At 42.2% G+C, this 20,473-nt stretch overlaps 1 protein-coding gene across 2 annotated transcripts in view; it reads left to right on the forward strand.

Annotated features, from left to right (window-relative positions):
• Positions 1-709: 709 nt before the first annotated feature.
• pdcd6ip (programmed cell death 6 interacting protein) overlaps positions 710-20,473 on the forward strand; it is a 58,459-nt gene continuing 38,695 nt past the window's right edge. For both annotated transcript variants that reach the window (XM_080734822.1, XM_080734823.1), the window contains exons 1-6: positions 710-1,051; positions 5,750-5,804; positions 6,457-6,526; positions 7,533-7,660; positions 9,995-10,148; positions 16,634-16,734. In XM_080734822.1, coding sequence (XP_080590948.1) covers positions 846-1,051; positions 5,750-5,804; positions 6,457-6,526; positions 7,533-7,660; positions 9,995-10,148; positions 16,634-16,734 — 714 coding nt within the window. In that variant the 5' untranslated portion in view covers positions 710-845. The remainder of the gene's footprint in view (positions 1,052-5,749; positions 5,805-6,456; positions 6,527-7,532; positions 7,661-9,994; positions 10,149-16,633; positions 16,735-20,473) is intronic.

Below are 20,473 nucleotides of genomic sequence, written 5' to 3' on the forward strand. Positions count from 1 at the left end.
TCTTTTTTTTGTTCTATCATTTTTTTCCCTTTACATATCTACTGCATAGTACTGTGTTCTATTCGTCTGTCATTCAATGTTATATGAGATACTTAAATGGTTTCCTGTGGAAATAAGCTTAGTCTTTTCATGGATCTCCTTTTAGTAGACCTTGTACCAGTGAACTGTACCGTCATGAAACTGTACCTTTTCCTATGCAAACTTCTAATAAAGTCTTCAATCAATCAATCAATCAATTATAACACAATATACATTTGTATTACAACTATCCTAATTATAATTCACTATAATGTATTATAACTGTGATTAAATACTCTATAAATTATTAATGTATTACTATGATAATTATAATACACTATAATAGATTATAACAGTGATTATATAACACAATATAATCTATTATCATGCATTACAACTATATCCTGGCGGTCTAAATTAAAAATCAGTGAGTGATCAGTCATTATGAAGTGTTTGGCCCTGTTTGGCCTAGCTCAGACCTACTCTGGATTGGATACTTTTTAGTACCACTTGCACACCACTCTACCCAGATCCTTGTAGTGGAAAACCTGGCACAAGTGGCCGGTGTGGTGTGGTGTTGGGCCATGTCAGTGGAAAAGGGGCTATAGAGTATAATGACTCTTCTGCGCTTCCCACCGTGCATTACGTCACGTGACGTCTCTTAGCAGCAAAGAGCAGACACATCAGGAAGTGGGTCGCTCGCGCTGCCGTGTCTGACTGTGTTGTTTTTGTCCGTTCGTTGTCTTCGGTCTTTCCCCCCACCACATTTAAACGTCGTTGTTTTTTCCCATATTTGTTTTACAACTGCGGCGGGGGGGCCATTAGACATGGCTACGTTTATCTCAGTCCCGCTGAAGAAGTCGTCCGAGGTGGACCTGGTGAAGCCGCTGTCGAAGTTCGTCACGACGACGTACCCGGCGGGCGAGGAGCAAGCGGAGTACCTCCGCGCCGTCGAGGAGCTCAACAAGCTCCGCAAGGCAGCGCTGGGCAGGCCGCTGGACAAGCACGAGAGCTGCCTGGACATCCTGCTCAGGTCAGCACACACACAACACAACCGAGCCTTAGCGTTAGCATGTTGCTAACCTCCAGCTAAGTAGCCACTGACTAGCCAGTGACAGCCCTTTTTAACCTGCCTGTGGCGGAAAGAGCTGCCGCCGCCGCCGCCGCGCCCCAAGCCCAGCCAGGCGGAGGCTGAGCCAGCTGTGTTGTGTTGTTGGTTCAGCTTGACTTGGGCTAGTAGCCGTTAGCTCCCAAGTTCAGTCCTTCAGTCATGCTAGCTGCCTTTTACACCCGGCATTGCGACCTATCGAATTCTGTGACTCCTCTAGAGCAGTGTTTCTCAACCTTTTTTTTCCTGCATGGGCACACTTTTCATGTCCCAAGAATCCATGGGCACACCAACAATAATACGGGGGTGTAACCTTGTAAACCTTGTAAACCTTGTATCTCCAAGTTTCAAATGTGTACGTTTCTTCGCAAAGTAAAGCCCTGCTTCATCATCATCATACAAGGCTGTCGCACAACAGTAGTGAAAACGGCAGTAGATACGGCTGTTTTCACTAGTTTAAATCATTTTTAAAATGATAAATACAATACTGGCTTTCAAGCAGTTTCAAGGGGCACACTTGACCCTTCTCAGGGGCACACCAAAGGTCCCCAGGCACAGTGGTTGAGAAACACTGCTCTAGACTAATAGAGAGGTCCTCAATGGCGCTGTAGAATTTCTTACCTGCAGTGCCAGTATGAACAACAACTGACACCTGCAAGCAACCAATCAAGTGTCAAAATATAATAATAAAAACAGTTGAAATAGGGAAGGGTTAGGGTTAGAGGGGGTACAGCATTGTGCAAACAGAGCTATGTCATGTCACATTGTGTCGTTATATGCGCATTATATGTTATATATCAGGCTATAAAGCTTTTTGAAACAAATAGCAGCCATCTTTTGCTGTCGCTTTGGAGCAAATTTGCTGAATACAATAAAGAAACGTCATATGTTGGAGGGACATATGTTGTCTTATAGGAGTCTGCACATAATAGGGGATTGGTGATCTACAATTTGCAATAAGTAATGTTGGGGATGGTCACTTTGTTTGAATCACGAGTAAACTGGCACACATCAGATTGTTGCCTCTTGTCATCTACGCTAAACTGTAAAGTGTGTCATCTTAGTGAAGTAGAGACCTCACCCTGTCTGTTCGTTCACAGCCACCTCCAGAGTCACAGCATTTATTTGGTTACCAATATCTGTGTAAAACAGGCCCTGTTTCTCGGAAGGAAGAATTGTTTGTGTACACCACCATATGACTCATATTTTATTAAAAGACACAATTCCCTGGCCTGCTGACGTAGACCTCACACATTCACTAATTTGTCTTGCGTGGCAGTTAAATTTATGACAAAATGTGTAACCAAGTATCCAGGGTAGAAAATGTTTGTGGTCTGGTCTTGTGCCTCAGTCGAGTCAAGCAAATTATTGTGAAACCTTATGATGTTGAAGTGAAACCCATTCACTCATTACGAATACGAGCTGACATGTCTTCTTCACCAACTCTAATAGCTCTCTGAGATGATATTATCGATAACATTTGGGCTCATAGCACTAAACCTCTGGCCCAGATGAGCATCTGATATAGCATAAAGTGTAACAACACACAAGTATCACAGACTTGTCTTACGTTGTAATCTAACCAGATAGAGTTATACAGGGTTCCCACGGTCATGAAATTCCTGGAAATATTTTGAAATTAGAAAAATATTTATCCAGTACTGGAAAAGTTTTGGAATTCATCAAGGGTCCTGGAAGGCCCTGGAAAACATAGCTATGCATTGTCTTTGGTTATTGATTTTGTTAATGCCTCTGAAATTACAAATTAAACATGGGCCAAATTATCAAATATTAGAGGCAGAAATTATAGAACGTGTTATACAAAATTCCTCAACTCTTAGTGCTCCTCAGGGTGGGGGGGTCCCCAGTTTAAATATGATTATTTCGGGGGTCACGGCCTGAAAAGGTTGAGAACCACTGGCATACACTACCTGTCTTTGGGCATTGCGCATAGGAGTAAGCGACCTGTTATTGAGCTGAATTATTGTTATATAGTCCTGGAAATTGGGTTAAATATTCTGGACAAGTTTTGGAAAAGTTTAGGAAATTAATGGGTAAAAATGTGTGGGAACCCTGGTCATAGTGTATATGTCAGTGAGTGAGAGGCAGACTACATGGAGACATTTCCACTGAAGTGTCGTGTGTGAATTGAATTCACATCATGGCTGTAAGTCGAGTCAATACGTTAAAAGTATCAGGGAAGTTCATCAGTCATTGGCTATTTGCATAGAGGAATGTGACGGAAGTGGGACTTGGATTTGTTTAACAAAGTTGCTCTTTGGCTTTTATGGTCTCCAGGCCATTGGCAGCTTTTGTTAGCTATGTTTTGTCATGAAATGACAAGACTGTCACTGTGGTGGTGAACACAGTGCCCGTTTTAAAGGCCCAGCTCACCTCTGGGACAACCATATCTTATTTTATTGTTGTATGGGACAAGATCAACTCAATCCTGAGTTTTTATTTTTTATTTTTTCTGAGCAAAATGCATCACAAGTCATGCCGAAATACTAAAATATCTCAAAACACAGATTGAACACAAAAGATAGCTCAGGATTTTGTTGATCTTGTCCCAAACAACAATAAAATAAGATCTGGTTGTCCCAGAGGTGAACTGGGCCTTTAAGTGCGAGCCTGGGTCCTTCTTTAACTCACTCGGAAATCACACAAGACAAGTCAAGCATTCATTGTGTGACTTATTAGCCAGGCCCACTCTATTTGGAGATGACATGAGCAAAGGCTCAAGACTTTTCGCTTAACTTTTTCCTCTCTGTGGCCCAGTGTGACTCATTCATTGGCAAAGGGACTGACCGCTTGACATGAATCGCTAGAGAGAGAGAGAGAGAGAGAAAGAGACAGAGCCCAGCCCACCTCAGATTTTTCTCCGCTGTGAGCTACTTTCTAAATGCAGTGCTAAGGGTTATTTATTTTCTGTCCGGCTGTCGAGATTAGACGGTGACTTTCATTATCGCAACAATAACAACACCACACCAGGCAACCTGCGATATCACAGCTGAAGTGCTGAGTGCTGTCTGATATGCAGGAGAGCTGTCAGGACTGGGGGGGGGGGCATAATTAGCTTTCCCTCCTTGCTGCTGTAAGGTGTGGGTTGGGCGTGATTCCTAAACCCACCAGGCTTGAGTTAAGACCCACCTCGCAGAAACGCAAGGACTTCCAGGAGTGGCTGAAATCCCTGCCTGACACATGGAGGGTGGATAAAGTCAGAGGCATGAAGACTTGTACTTGAGAAAAGCCTGCATTTGCACAATGCACAGCTATTAATTTCTCACTACAGTGCTCAAAATAAACTGTGCTAAAAAAAAAACTTGAAACTGACTTAATTGTACTGTGCTTATTTAATAAAGGGAAAACTTTGTAACTTTGCTACAGAGAAAAGCCTACTGATAAAGCTATTAATTTGTCACTACTGTGCTCAAAATAAAAACTCTTACTGATTATCAGTTAAATTTTTATGGTTTGGATATGGCTTTGGGCGTATTATGCTGCGTGTATTATTGTAATGGATCAGTAGGTAGTAGGTACTTTGCACTTGAGCGAGCAGCACTAACGTTCATGGCCATGGCATACTTAAGATTATCGAGAGGAGGCGGGTCTTAACTCAATCCTGGTGGGTTTAGGAATCACGCGTGGGTTGGCCCTTGGCAGATGCCAGCACATTTGCAGTCTGAGGCTACACTTTGGCCGCGGAGGGAGGAAGTGGGATAGCTGTGCTGCTGTACCCAGAGTGGGCCGCCACTGTTCAGTGTTAGCATTGTAGCTCCTTGGCGCTCTCCTCAGGTCCTCCGCCACAGCCATGTGCCAGGTAGCCATGGAGACCGGCCCTATTCCCTTTCACAACCCGGCAGACAGACAGCTATTGTGTCACCGTGGTAACCATTGTTTGCCCTGGGACGCTGTACTTTTCCCCTCTGTTTATTTACCAACAGGCACGCCTCGTTCATCTAAGTTTCAATCTCGCTGCTGTGCGTTTGTGACTTTGTGCGTGCCCAGATGGGGAAGCCACGGATGACGAGGCCTACTGTAAACCTATACAAAGCTTGTCTTTGTTTTTATTTATGCGTAGCAATGTGTACGTGTGTAGTGTGTACTAGTCGCCTCGAGACGGAGGAGAGACTGGGGGTTTATCAACTGGAAAAGGGAGGATTCCCTAACACACTTTAAATATTGTTCCTAAGAATAGCATTTTCCACATCATTGGCTCCATGTCAAAGCTGAGTAGTGCTTTGCTCACAGCTGACCCTGGGCTTCTGTGTGTGTGTGTGTGTGTGTGTGTGTGTGTGTGTGTGTGTGTGTGTGTGGGTGTGTGGGTGTGTGTGCGCACTGCAGTACACATCCCTTTGGCATTTGGCATTACTTTTGCTGACACACTGTCATGTGTCTCTGAAGCAGCGGAACTTCCTCAAACCACACACAACAACAGTGATGTCATACAGCTTCTGTTCACTATGATCTTGACTTGTCACACACTTTTCTCTGCACTTTGCACTATTGTTATTTTTTTATTTGACCGGTAATTGACTTGGTCTGGGAAAGCACAATAAATGTTAGATGATGATGGTGGTGGGGATGATGATGAGTCTGAATGTGCACCACTTCTCCCCGCAGGTACTATGACCAGCTCTGCGCCGTCGAGCCCAAGTTCCCCTTCTCTGAGAACCAGGTGAAATGACCAGGCGTTTGCTTGTGTGTGTTAGCAGGGGTGTAACGATACATTTTAACAGCGATACGATACGCATCACGATACATGGTTAACGATGCGTTACGTGGACGATATTGGTTAATTCGATTCAATGATTTAAAATCGACATACTAGTAATGGTTTAGCAAAGAAATGAAATCTGTGTAAAACCTGTAAAAATCTATTATTATGAAAGTAAACCCTGTGATTCTCTAGCAAATACATGGACATTATATCTCAACACATATGGACAAACGCACCTTGACATGAACACAGAGATTACACACATTTATCGATAGACCAAGAGTAGCTATATGGAATGGAAAGGTAATTAGACCCCTCTTTCATTTTCCCTCTTAAAATTGCCAAATACATTAACAAGGCACAAATACTTAGTTTCCATACAATCAATGATTTGCATTGCAAAACGATTCGATACCGATTACCGCATTTTAAAACAACACGCTACGATACAAAGCCGAAATGGTACAATATTTTGCTTTTGCAAACGATATAGTAGATCATTGCAATTTCGATTTGATTCAGTTACTATATCGTTACACCCCTATGTGTTAGGCTTGTTGAACTGGAAAGGCATGAAAACACCATGTCCTCCTCTGTTTTCTTTCTGCAGCTGTGCCTAACTTTCACATGGAAGGATGCGTTTGACAAAGGGTCACTGTTTGGAGGTTCAGTCAAGCTTGGTAAGCCATTCCCTCTCTTATTACCTTGGTCTAAATCTTGCCAAACAAAAAGAGATAATTGTTGCGGTTGTCATCATCTAGATAATTTGCTGTTCATACGGGCCGTATTACAAAAAAAAAATTACCAAAAGTTGTACACCAAAAAAAGTCACATGGACGAACAGGTAAGTCACTGATTGGGCAGCATGTCAGAACAGATACCTTCTTCCGGTATCTGACATGCTGAACTTAGAACTTACATAACACAGCATGTGGCACAGAGAACAAGTCATTTGAAGTATGTCAACTGCACGTCACTCAGCAAACTTTGCCGGATTTCAGGGTGTGTATCACTAGGCCTTTGAAAAGAGTGTGTGTGTGTGTGTGTGTGTGTGTGTGTGTGTGTGTGTGTGTGTGTGTGTGCGCGTGTGCGCGCGCGTGCGTGCGTGCGTGCGTGCGTGCGTGTGTGTGTTAGGGCATTCACCAAATATTCGAATATCAAAGTCACTATTCGATGTTGTTCACCGAAGTCGAATATTCGCTTATTTTTATTTAAAAACATATTATTTTCTCTTTAAAAAAATATATAGTTTATAAAGCGTGGCTAGATAGGAAGTCATAAGAATGAGTTGTCAATGCATTTGTTAATGCTCTATACCAGGGGTTCTCACACCTTTTTAGGCCGTGACCCCCAAAATAAATATATTTGAACTGGGGATCCCCACCCTGACAAGCACTTGGAATTGTAGGTATTACATTTAATGTGACTCGGTGCTGCAGATTAATATTGTGAAAAGCATGTAGATCGGCTATTTTCACAATGTTCGCCTCTTGCGTACTTAATATTTGACAGTTTGGCCAGTCCTGTCGAATATTCGACTATTCGAATACTTTGAGGTCGAATAATTCGAATACTAAAAATCACTATTCGTGAATGCCCTAGTGTGTGTGTGTACGCTCGCGCAGCAGACATGAACATTATTTCATGTGTTTATTGTAATGTGCACAATGTGTTTGTGTGTTTTAGCTCTGGCCAGCCTGGGCTATGAGAAGACGTGTGTGCTGTTTAATGCGGCCGCGCTGGCCAGTCAGATCGCCTCAGAGCAGAACCTGGACAGCGATGAAGGACTGAAGGCTGCAAACAAATACTACCAGGTAAATCTTTGAACCGGGGGTCTTCCGTTTTCTTTTTTTTCCTTATTTTTTTAGCCCAAGGACCCCTTAGCTGAGAGAGATGAAACATGTTAAATGTGTGTTTTCAGATATTTACTAACTTAACTTAAATGTATATTCAGTGATAATGAAAGTGGCCGGGGGTCATCTTGTCCCTTACTGGCCTTACTGCGTGGAAATGTTTAGTTTTGTATAGATCTTTTACACCATTATAATGTTCTCGTTTTGATCATTAGACCCAATCACTGAATATCGGTAGGCCTACGTCTCCAGCGTCAGGATATGTATGATACTGATTTACTACGAGACTGTGGCATTTCATGAGTTCAGTAGTTTACAATCTAGGCATTTAGCAGACGTTCTTAATTCAGAGCGACTGCGGTTCTCAAAACTTTTATTTTGACCATCATAACTAAACATCATAACATAACTACGTCCATACTCTACCCTGATTGGTCGAGGACTGGCTGGCCACCTCTGAAAACCGAATCGAGCTATGCTTGCAACACGGGCCATGGTGGAAGTCCTTGGTCAGCACACATTCTTGTGAGGAGAATGAATGGAAAATGTACCAATTATATTTTTATTTGAATGAAATACAATCACTGAATATACCTTTAACACTCCTTGTTATTTGTAAACTTCACCTTTGGCTCTGTACTTGGTCTGCTCTTTATCCCTATATACACCAATTAGGGATGGACATCGGTATGGGCCAATATCAGAAATCGGCAGGTATCATATCAAACTGGCCAAATCGGTGATCGGCAGGTCACTGACATAAATATGCCAAAATCGGCCAATTGTATCTCTTGCACTGCACAGCATGATGCTCGGTCCTGTGACGTAATCACGTAAACATTAGCAAGTAGCAGCCAGTCTACTTAGTGGCAGCCTACAGAATACAGATGGTGCTGATTACCTTTGCAATGTAAGGATATATTCCATAATCCTGTGTCAATGTCGTCTCCAAAAAGAAGGGGGGGGGGGAAGCATGCGTCACCTGCTTTCCTCCTGCCTAGTCCAGATGGTCATATTAGACTGGATATTGTCTGTGATTTTGGATATTGTACTATTGTGATTGATTTGGCATTAGTGTTCTTCTAGCTTATTGGTACTCAAATTGAAGTATGTCTTGTAGGCCTACTTGGCCTGAAACAAAAGGGTATTGGAGCAACCCTATTTCCTAGTTCTTAGCTAAAGAAATCGGTATCGGAAAAATCGGTTTTGGCAGGTCAGACCTTCATAAAACCGGTGGATCGGTATCGGCCAAGAATTTTGCAATCGATCCATCTCTAACACCAATCCTCTTTGCCGAACATGGTAGTTCTACAAGCTCACTACGTGTCCATATGAGCACGGAACTCCCTTTATGGAGATAACTAACGTCACGGACAGAACAGCCCATATACAAGGAGATATTTACGTGTGTTGTCTTTGATACCATGTGAAGTAAGCACTGCTCACTTTGCACTGGTGCGACTTTTGGCTAAAGCAAGGGTTCAAGTGATCTATGTAAGAATAAAGTACCTGCCTTAAACCACCAGGTAAATCTTAAACAACCAAAGACTACCGTGTAAATCTATAAAATGTATATTTTTTAATATTTGTAATTGATACAACAATCGTAATTGATACAACAACGTTGCTGCATATTGGCATTGGTAGCATTATGAGTCAGTGTGCTGAATTGACTCTTGTGGATAGTTACAGTGCTGTAAAGTTGCATAGAATCCACAGCTTCTACCCAAAGTCAGAGAATAATGCCACAATAAGCAGAAAAGGAAAAAAAGAAGCTTACTGTGACGTGGCGTGATCTGCAGCGTATGCAGGATGAGAGTTTGTCTGGTAGTTTACTCGATTGTGGATGATGTTTTTAACTAGGACCTTGCCCGGGGGTTGTGCACAGTATTTGAGGGATTGAATGTAGGAGTGTCAGAAGTAATGTTGGAGAACCCACACGTTTCAGTGATGTCAGTCATCTCCAAATGTGGGCATTGTTTCAAGCATGTGTATGTTACCATGGCGGGGACGCACGTGCAGTACAGGTGGCGCATCAGTCATGTCAGAAATGTGGGCACTGTTCGCCCCGTTTATGCGCATATATGGTGTTCCGTGCCCGGGCCAGTATGTGACGTCAGTACTATGATGTCAGAGTACTGTAGACAGACGGCAGACAGACAGACATTCCGTAAATTAATACAAGTTAGTTTTCTATGTATTTGTATACCTGGCCAGCGGAGCGTTTGATCACGTCATTGGGTTGGTTCATACTAGGAGTTTGTTTTGTGTGTGTGTGTGTGTGTGTGTGTGTAGCTGGCCAGCGGAGCGTTCGGCCACATCAAGGACACAGTGCTGTCGGCGCTCAACAGGGAGCCTACCATGGACATCTCCCCCGAGACCGTGGGCACCCTGAGCAGCATCATGCTGGCCCAGGCACAGGAGGTCGTCTTCCTCAAAGCCACCTCAGGTAAACATGCACACAGTTTACACACATACTGTCATCTCAGGTACGCACTCACTCACTCACTCACTCACTCACTCACTCACTCAACACAACACAACACAGTTCACACGCCGTCACCTCAGGTACACCTTGTTGTCTTGTGCAGTGCCTGTCTGTGAAATGTGTACACATTGTCATGGGTTGTATGCATAGATATAAAAAGCTACATACCTCTTCCGCCGCTGCAGTTCATTGGTAGCCTCGCAACAGCCAGACTCTCTGGGAGTTCTCCATAGACAACGCATTACGCAATGGCCTAGTTACTCACTTTGACTGACAGGTCCAGTCAGTAGTCATCAGCGCATCAAAACATCGTCGGGAGAACATCAAATACGTCTTTTCCAGACAGAAATTCCAAAAGTGCAAACTGTTGTTCTTTTTTAAGTCCTGAGATTCTGTTGATTTCAGATAAAACTTCGCTTATGAACTTTGTGAACTCGCGTCGGGCATGGGGACCGCCATGTTTGTTTGCAAAATGTGAGAGCTGCAGCAGCCGCTCGACCAATCAGGAGCGCTGTGAGGCGGGCCGCTCCAAATGCAGCCATTTGAAATCAGAACGTAAGGCCATCCCGTGACGTAGCACGGGATGGCCTGCGAGGCTGGTTCATTGGAGCGACTGGTAAGAAAGGATGTGCAGTGTGTAAGGCACGCTGCCACTCAAAGTGACTGCTGGCAAATCGCAGTGTGTCTTTTCCCGGGACAAAACTCAATCCAAACGAGCTTTATTGGCATGAGGAGACAAACGTTTTACATTGCCAAAGCAAGTGTGGGAAAGAGAGAGTGCTGCCTCTGATTGGTCTACCGAACTTCCTTTTCTGTTACGCACTGTAAAAATTGCCTATTCTTTTTGAAGCGGTGAAAGCCGCTTCCAAGGAGTGGCTTTGTCTGTCCCGTACATGTCCCGTGCATGCAGGATTGAGGATTGGTCAGGCTTCACATGACAATTTGGCCCTCCAGACAAAATCATCCATCCATTCAGAATTCATAAAAAATATAGAACTAAATAAAGCACATAGATCTAGAACACAGAATGTATAGAACACATAGAATACAAATTCACCGCTTCACTTCGAACCGAGGTTTGATTATTTACCAATGCCCCATGTTATAACTGTTATATGGTAACCCCGCGTCCTTATAAATGAGGACGTTATCCATCTCAACACCACTATAAAATGTCATAACGATGCAGTGCAATAGTGGATACAGACAGTCAAACTCATTCCAAGCTGTTAACCACATAAATCTGAGTATATACTTTGATAAGCGGGAGCCCCAGGGGTCTACACTTAGTCTGCCTTTTATCCCCCTCTACAGCAATTTATTTTGTCAAAAATTCTAAACTACAAGCCAGAGTGACCTCTTATGACATGCCCAGAATAGGGACGCTAGGGTGCATGTACGTTTCCCTGCTGGATAATATGTTCTTTATGGCACATGGCATAGTGGGGCTGGAGAAGGCATGCACTACTCAAGGGGAGCCTTGAGGAATAGTCTCTTATTAACTTATTAACTTATTAACTTAACTGCGGGTGCAGATTCTTGAAGATATCCTGTACAATGAAAGGATTATCCGCACTCTCTCTGTCCCCACATAGCATAGTGGGGAAGTTTGCTCCTATGGTGGGAAAATCATAGCGAATAATAATGCTATGCTGGCGTTATTATCAAGCCAGACTTGATGGAGTGTTTTATAAAGGAGGAAAAGGATTGCGCCTATGAGGCATATTCATATTTCAATGGACAGCTCTGTGTCGGATTACATTTTTTTTTAAACTTTGAACAGAGATATGATCAGATGAGTCAGTAGTACAGTACAACATGGTTCTTCCTGATGCGGTATTAACATCCTTCAAGTTGTTGACAACTAACATTGGCATTTACGGCATGCATGGAGCCAATCTTCTCCTATGAAATCGGCGGTAAAAACTGGATTTTTGGAAGGCTCACACGTGAATACAAGTGAACTAGGACGGTAGTGTTTAGGCCTGTGTGTATGGTAACGTATTTGGCGGTACAACATATCTTGTAATGCTACTCATTTAGTGTTATAGCCTACATTGTGTGAGAGGAATTAATCCATTTAGAACGGGTACACATTATTGTGTATCATTATTTTATGCTTTAACTATTGAAAAATAGCAGATATACAAGCAGATCTGCTATTTTTTTTAAATCGTGAAAGTTAGCATGTTGACCCGATTCTATAAGTGTCTTTTGAATCCTTCTAAGGTTTTTTTTTTAAAAACCCTATGTTTCTATGTCAGCAATCTGGCCAGCCATCGTCAAAGAAAAGGTCCCTTTCACTTAACTGGAGCTCAGCTAGTCTGTTCTCGAGAGACTACCATGTCAGTGGTTCTCAAACCTTTTCATGTGAAGGACCCCCAAAATGATATGTATTTGGCCACGGACCCGCATCTCAAAATATTTAGTTCCAGGGAGCACACAGAAGCAAAATTTGAGTTACAAACGTTCGCTTTGAAAATACACATATTCAAAGATTTGCACACATTTTCACGACTTTTTTTCAAAAATAGCAGATCTACAAGCTCGCAGCGATGTGAGCTTGTATATCTGCTATTTTTCACTGGTTAAAGCATTCAATAATTCTAGGCCTAAATGAATTAAGACTCCACCCGCGTTGAATAGTGTGTAAGCAACTGTAGTCCATTTTCCGACAGCAGGAGATGGCCTTGACAACATTTGCATCGAGCACAATTTGCATGGAGTTGTAACGAAGAGCCTCCGGGCCTTCTGCAGTGTTGTTAACTGCATGGCCCAAGGCCAAGATTTTGTCCACCTCGACGTCTGTGTGTATTTATTTATTACATTTAGGCCTAGAATCATTGAATGCTTTAACTATTGAAAAATAGCAGATATACAAGCTTGTATATACTAGCTTGTAGATCTTTTATTTCTGAAAAAAGTCGTGAAAATGTGTGCAAATCTTTGAATGTATGCATTTTTAAAGCGAACGAGCTCCAGTTAAGTGAAAAGGACCCTAACCCAAAGGTCATCATGCACACTTGCCCGAAAAGTGACTTTTCTATTATAAAATGATACATGTAAGTAAATAGGCACTGGTAGAAAACTACATGGTTAAATCCAGTCGATAACTGCAGAGTGGCAACAGTCACTTTGAGAAACCAGACTGAGTGCAACTGCTACTTGTAAAACGGTAGTTCTTCATAAATTAGCCATTAATATTTAATGAAGACGTAATGCACCTGAATGCAAACTCCACTTGCCCGAACGTTTTATTTATTCGCCATGGGCAGTCAGGCAACAGTTAGTGTCATCCTCGGGATACAGTTATTAGATACCATATAGTTTCATCGTTTGACAGCACAAGCAGGGTATTTTGGGTTCATGTAAATGTGTGTTTTTCAGATATTTAACAACTTGAACTGTCAATACTTAAAGGCGGACTTCACCACTTTTCAACCTATCTTCATATAATAGGTCCCCACTAATCTTCATAATAAAATAGCGCATTTTTTTTCCTACTCTGTCCAAGTCTCCTAGGAGAGCTGTTGGAAGTTCAGAATCCATCGTCTTGTGATTTGAAAAAAATATTTAGATTTTTATTATCGCGAGAACAGTGGCTTCTACTTTAACATTGCAACTTTTCATGAATAGAAAGCCTGCAGTTTCTATTAGCTTGGATTCCCAATCGATGATGTCACAAGACGATGGGTTTCTGACCTGCCCACAGCCCTCCTCTGAGAAAAAAGAAAAAAGGTATTTTTTAGTGAGGACCAATTATATGAAGATAGGTTGAAAAGTGGTGAAGTCCTCCTTTAATACACTTGACTACTCAGTCTGCTCTTTCTCCCCTCTACACGAAACCTCTTTGCCAAAAATAGCCGATCTACAGGTGAGCTTTTAGATCTGCTATTTTTGGCTACACTTCTCAGAATATGGACGCTAGGGTTCAAGTGGTTAATATAGAAAAGGAGAAAAAAAAAGCTTCGATCACACAAAGATTTGTAGGACCCCCTGTAGTAACTCTGAGGGCCCCCTTGTTGAAGACCACTGCTCTTGTCTCTATAGTGCTTACGCTGGCAATACCTTGGGGATTACATCCCCCCCCAAAAACCCTAAAAGAAACCAAGACATAATGCTTTGCGCATGGAATTGATATAATACAAGGCTTGAGTGTCTCTGTAAAGTGTACTCAGTCAGTACATTAGATCAGAGCTGTCAGCTGCTATGTCCTTGCCGCTAAAAGACTTGTCTGTACACCAACCACAGCAGACGGCACGTATACCGCTCTGCTGCGCGTGTGAGCGCCTTCTGCGAGGGCCCACTTAACGACGTCTCGCCCTTGTGTGCCAGCGTTGCACTTAACTCATTTAGTGCCTTTCCCGAGATGTCTCGCGAAATTCCCTTTGATGTCCGCAGTGCCGATCGCGAGATGTCTCGCGAAAAGTAATATATTACTGTAACGTGCATGTAATCCTACCGGGTACATGCACGGAAGGTCCCGAGACGATCTCCCTCGCTGATTTATCATCATCCACAAGCACAAAATAGTAATCCCATAACATTGAGGCAGACGGGGAATCTCATCTTTAATGTCCATTATCTCCAAACAACACTTTCAAAGCGAGGATGGCAGTAGATGCTCGCTTATATAACACATGTTGAAAAGCTCCGTTCCGCCATTACACAACACCAAGTGGACGATGACCACTTCCTGTGAATGACGCGATGACGTTAAAACCGGAAGTGTTTAAGCTATGGACTTCTGGCCTTCAAAATAAGAGACTGGCCGTTTATGGAGCCAGCGAGAGGCACACTGGACATTTTAATCCGTTAATTTCTGGGGCACAAAATGAGTTAAGAGTAGTTGATTAGCGCACAGACGTGCTCAAGGTGGCGGTGAATTTGTGCGATTGCCGCGCAGCTAGTTTACATTCACTGCTGTTTAGTGAGCGTAAAAGCTCTGCGGTACACGAGAGAGCAACAACGCCAAACTCCGCCCTGAAAGACTCGAGAGGTTGTGCTGTGTAATTCTGTGTGTGCACTCTTGCAAGTCGACTCGACTCAGTAAAAAGTTGAGTTGAAGTCGACTTTATCGTTTGATGACGTCATCACATCACACACGACCCCCCCCCAATTATTTTGGGGGGGGCCCCAGATGATTAACTTAATGTGAAACATTGTTTTCTCACTCAACTGTAAACAAACCAACAAAGTTTAAGTGTATAGAGGGCATCTGCACATTGCTAAAGTGCCAATTTAAGGACTTTTGAATACCTCTAAAATAGCAAATTAAACATTGTCCAAATTGTCAAATATATAGAGGCAGAAATTGTGAAAATAGCCGATCTACATGCTCACAACGGCTCGCATTGTGAGAATGTAGATCTGCTATTTTCACAATAAAAAGTATTATTTTTATTTTTTTCAACCTCGACTTTCTCTGGTGGGAGTCGTCTTGTGTAACGAAGTCGACTGAGTCGACTTGTCGACTTTTTCGTTAATGCCCCTAGTGTGCACGTGTCCATGCCCAAATAATCACATCGCATCAAACCACAGCACATTCCCCCAAAGAGAGTTAACCACGTAAGAACTATGCTACTTTATTGTACGACATATGGACGCACTGATCTTCCAAGCTCCCAAAGCACCACATTGTGACGTGTTGTGACATCGTAGATTGTCTGTTTTCGGGTTCACTGTTTTTGAAGTTTGGGAAAGATCATTTAAAAATGACTTGCCATGCCCGATATTAGCGATGTCAGGTTGGAAGTGGTTAAATACACAGGCTTTCCTTTAGGGATGGGACGATATTAAAATGTCATATCACGATTATTGTGACCAAAGATATCAGGATTTATTAAATCTCCATGATACGATTATCGCGAGTGTTTTTTATCACGATAAACGATAATATCGCTTATCTTCCCATAGAGGCTATGCGTGTGACATCACTCTTGCTGGAACACGCCTACTGAGTGGCGAAAAACTAATTTCTGCCATTGACAGCCCATACATCCAAAGAGAAAAGTCCTATCTGATTGTATTAAACAAAGTTAACTCACCAACATCGCGGCTGTACTGAAAGCTTGAATTATCCTCTTTCTATCTGTAAAGTTTTTATTTCATAAAAATCCACCATAGGCATGAGCTACTTTCTGTCAAGACATTCCTTGCAGGTTTTTATTTTTCCAAGTGTCAGAGTTTGGAAGCACTCGTTTTTCTACAACACAACATCCTGCTGCCTCCTGCATTATGTGCAAATTAGAAACAGGTGGTATGCAGGGCCGTTGAGTGATTTGCAACTAGCACTTCCAAACTCCAATGCTCCATGCTGCTCAATGTTTTGCCACTCAGTCTAGATTAGGGGGGCGGGTCCCAGTGGACGTGCATACCCTCTATTCCTACTTGCCTCATTGCAACTCTTAACACTGTCTTGTTTTTGCTTTAATTATTCCCAACAGATAAAATGAAAGATGCCAGCATCGCTAAGTTAGCCAATCAGGCGGCAGACTTCTACGGCGACGCGTTCAAACAATGCCAGTACAAAGAGAATCTTCCTAAGGTATGTTTGTGCAGCACGCACGCACGCACGCACGCACGCACGCACGCACACACACACAGAATGCTGGTGTTGCCTGTGTATTGACACGGAGACCACTGCAATTTACAATTTTGTAGTGGGAGAAATATGTGAAAAAGGTGTTCACTTCCGGCAGAAAGCGTGAAAATTTACACCTGGAAGTATTTTTGTGCGCTGAATTCAAAAATTGACAGATCCAAGCACTTTTCACATGGGATCTGGTGGCTCTAATTCACTTACAGAGGGAAAAAAGACCCCCCCCCCCCAGTATCTTCTTTAAGTAGCATGTGAGGGGTTTAACTAGTTTTTTTTTTCATGATTCTGAATTAATTGCAAGCATTTGTTTTGCACGAAAAACATTCCTTGGGCTAGAAATGGACCCCACAAAACTATGGTTTAGTATGGTTTAGTGATAAGTCATCACTTTTCACAGTTTTGTAGGGTTCGTTTTTCCCTCTGCAAGTGAATTAGAGCCACCAGATCCCATGGGAAAAGTGCTTGGATCCGTCAATTTTTGAATTCAGCACACAAAAATACCCCTAGGTGCACATTTTCACGCTTTCTGCCGGAAGTGAAGACATTAGCCTATTTTTGTTACATATTTCTCCCACTATTGTAGAGTCTGAGTCTTGGTTCGGTGTGTTTGACCGTCTGTCTGTGTGTGTGTGTGTGAGTGACTGTGCATTATTTTATGTACATAATGTATGTGTGTATTTGAGATGAAGTGCAGCACTACTATAGACGAATCCACAGAGCGCTGCGCTGTAGGTGCAGTGTCGCAGTGCCTAGCGGTGACGCTAGGGCTGTCACAATTACTACATAATCGTCTAATCGCAATTATTTTGACATGATCGCGATTATTTTTCATAATTGTTTCCCTGTTGAAAAATGTTCATATATTTTTTTGAAGTAAAAAATAGTGGAAATAGCAGATCTACAAGCTCACACGGTGTGAGTTTGTAGATCGGCTATATCCACTATCAATGTTCTTTTTTTAAGTATAAAGTTGTCAAATATGTCAGTAATTTCTTTGTATATTTGGAATATGTGTCATATCTGCCATGTGCAACTTCAAAGCCTACAAGCCAAACAGAAATGTAATTGTCAGCGACAAAAAACACAATTAAATCGTTAATCGCAATTATTTGAGTGACAATTAATCGTCATGTAACATGTCATAATCGTGACAGCCCTAGGTGTCGCTTGACACCGCCGTTAACGATCGCCGCTCCGCTGATTGGTCTATACAGCCGGCACTCTGGGTGTGGGCCTGTCCCCCATCACAACTTCTCTCTGTCCCCATTGGTCTGTTTTCCATCCTGTCCTCATTCTGATTGGGTCTCTTATTATGACGATTACTGTTAAAACTGCATTGTGATTGGATCTTTCTCCCCGCTCTTGATGAGGGAGGAGGTCTCTCTTATAGCATCTAATAACGGGGCTTCTGATGAGGTGCTCTGTTTACCGCTTGCTGACAACGTTCTCACAGCATGGCCGGTGCACGCGCAAACACGCACGCACGCACGCACGCGCACACACACGCCTTTGAGACCGATTAGAACAAGCTGACACCGAAAAGACGCTTGGCCATCATTCGGGAAAGCTCAAGGAAACTAGAATACTGTTTTGTTTACTGTTCTGTTTGTTTCGTCCGATGTTGCTCGAATTGTCTGTACATTGCTTGTCTAAATGTGAAAAAAAGTGTATTTTATAATAGCGGAGCTCCTTGAAAACGAGATGGTTCATCTCAAGGGGTTATTCCTAAATGAAGAATTTCAATATAGAATACTTTATTATTATTATTTTTTTTACAGGGGTTCAAATATGGAACGATCATCCCTAATTCAACCCAGTGGTTCTCAACCTTTGGGTCGGGACACCCAAGGGGGTCCCCAAAAGATTTTGGGGGGTCCCCAGATGATTAACTTAATGTGCAACATTGTTTTCTCACTCAACAGTAAACAAACCAACATACAGTTTAAGTCTAGAGCACATTTCTAAAGTGACAATTTAAGGACCTAATTATCATATATTAGAGGCAGAAATTGCGAGGCGTCCCCAGTTAAAATATGATTATTTTGGTGGTCGCGGCCTGAAAAAGGTTGACAACCACTAATTTAACCTACAGGTCAGAAGCGCATTCAGGGCTGTTGTTAACTGAGCTCAGAAATAACGTTTGAAATGTGTGGGTATCGTTAAAATCCGCAAGAGGGCTCACAACACGGCGACAGAGGTGTTTCAAAAGACGGATCAGAGTGCAGGTTGAATCGACGATTATTTCGAGGTTCAATTCAATTATTTATGTGACCTCTCCCAATTCTTCTCTAAACAATGTTTTGAAAAGATGGTCTGCGGCTTTGCGTTCCCTGATCACAGACAACAGGAAAACAATGGGAGAAAACCACTTCCTGCTTTTAACAGCATTTTAAAGGATAACTTGTTTTTTTTTAAATGTTTTCATTTGCTTTGTTCTATTGTTTTATTGCGTTTACTGTGCTAAAATGTGGGGCATGAAGTGGCTAAATATGCCCTTTTAGACACAATAAGTCAGCAGTTTCTTTACTGCTCAGTGATGTTACTAGGTTTTCAATGTAATGGGTCCCGGGACCCACAGGTGGTCATTCAAATGGGTCCCAGAAAAGTTTTATGAGTCCTCAATATAAAGTTTACGCGCGCAAAATGGCGTCGGATGTCGGTGGAATCAAAACATTGACGTTTCTATCGCCTGTTTAAGACTTTCTACGTGGATTTTATTTGTGTTAACTTAGGGTAAAGTAAGATGCTTTCACCCATGAACAATGGTGGTGTCTGTGGACATTATTCTTTTCTTTTACCGCGACGTGGTAAATTATTTTAACATGGACTCCAATGGAGGCGCATCCCCGGGACCCCAGGACCATGACATGAATGAGTCCCTGGGTGACTTGAATGAGTTTTTGATGCGGGATGCGCACGTAATGACATCACTGTTGCTATTTACAGTAACACTTCTAGCCCCCATAAGTCACATCCAACCATGAAAGGTTGCGTTTTATCTTGGGATTTGGCTTATTCTGTGTAAAATGACATATTTAGCCACTTGTACGCATGCCCCCAACCACTGAAATAAGAATCTCTAAAACAATAGAAAGAAGTAAATTAAATAATTTGAACACTTATCTTTTAAATTCTTTAATTACAATCTAAAATATGAACCCTTGTTGTAAACAACTAAAGTTGTCCTTTAATAAATTCAGCCTCTATTCCCTCTGTTTTCCTGCTAAACAGATGTGAATGTAATTACGCACGCATCCCACACACTAAAGGGTGGGTGATAAATATTGTTAAGACGATACAATGTCTCCAAGATATTCCTTTTCAGAGATATCGTATAAACTCAGCACACAAAGAAAGGCAAAATTCTGGTCGGCGCTACCCACACGTTTGGCTGTGTAAGCTCATGCCTCGAATGCCCAATGCTTACAAGCTGTACCTCGTTGTACAGGTGACAAATCAACAATAAAGATGATATAAAACACAATACAATTTGGTATTATTAAAGGGAAGATATCATTAATTATTAATGTGTTTCCTTTCTTTTTGTGCCGAGTTTATATCGTGATACAATGAGGGAGCCTTATAAAAAAAATCCTGTTGAATTGTTAATACAGAGATTCATTGCAGAAAAGCTACATTTTGGTCTAAATGAGTAGTTCTCAAACTTTAAAATGTCAATGTCTCC

This window comes from Nannobrachium achirus, assembly GCF_963921795.1.
Source record: "Nannobrachium achirus genome assembly, chromosome: 10".
NCBI classification, from domain to species: domain Eukaryota; kingdom Metazoa; phylum Chordata; class Actinopteri; order Myctophiformes; family Myctophidae; genus Nannobrachium; species Nannobrachium achirus.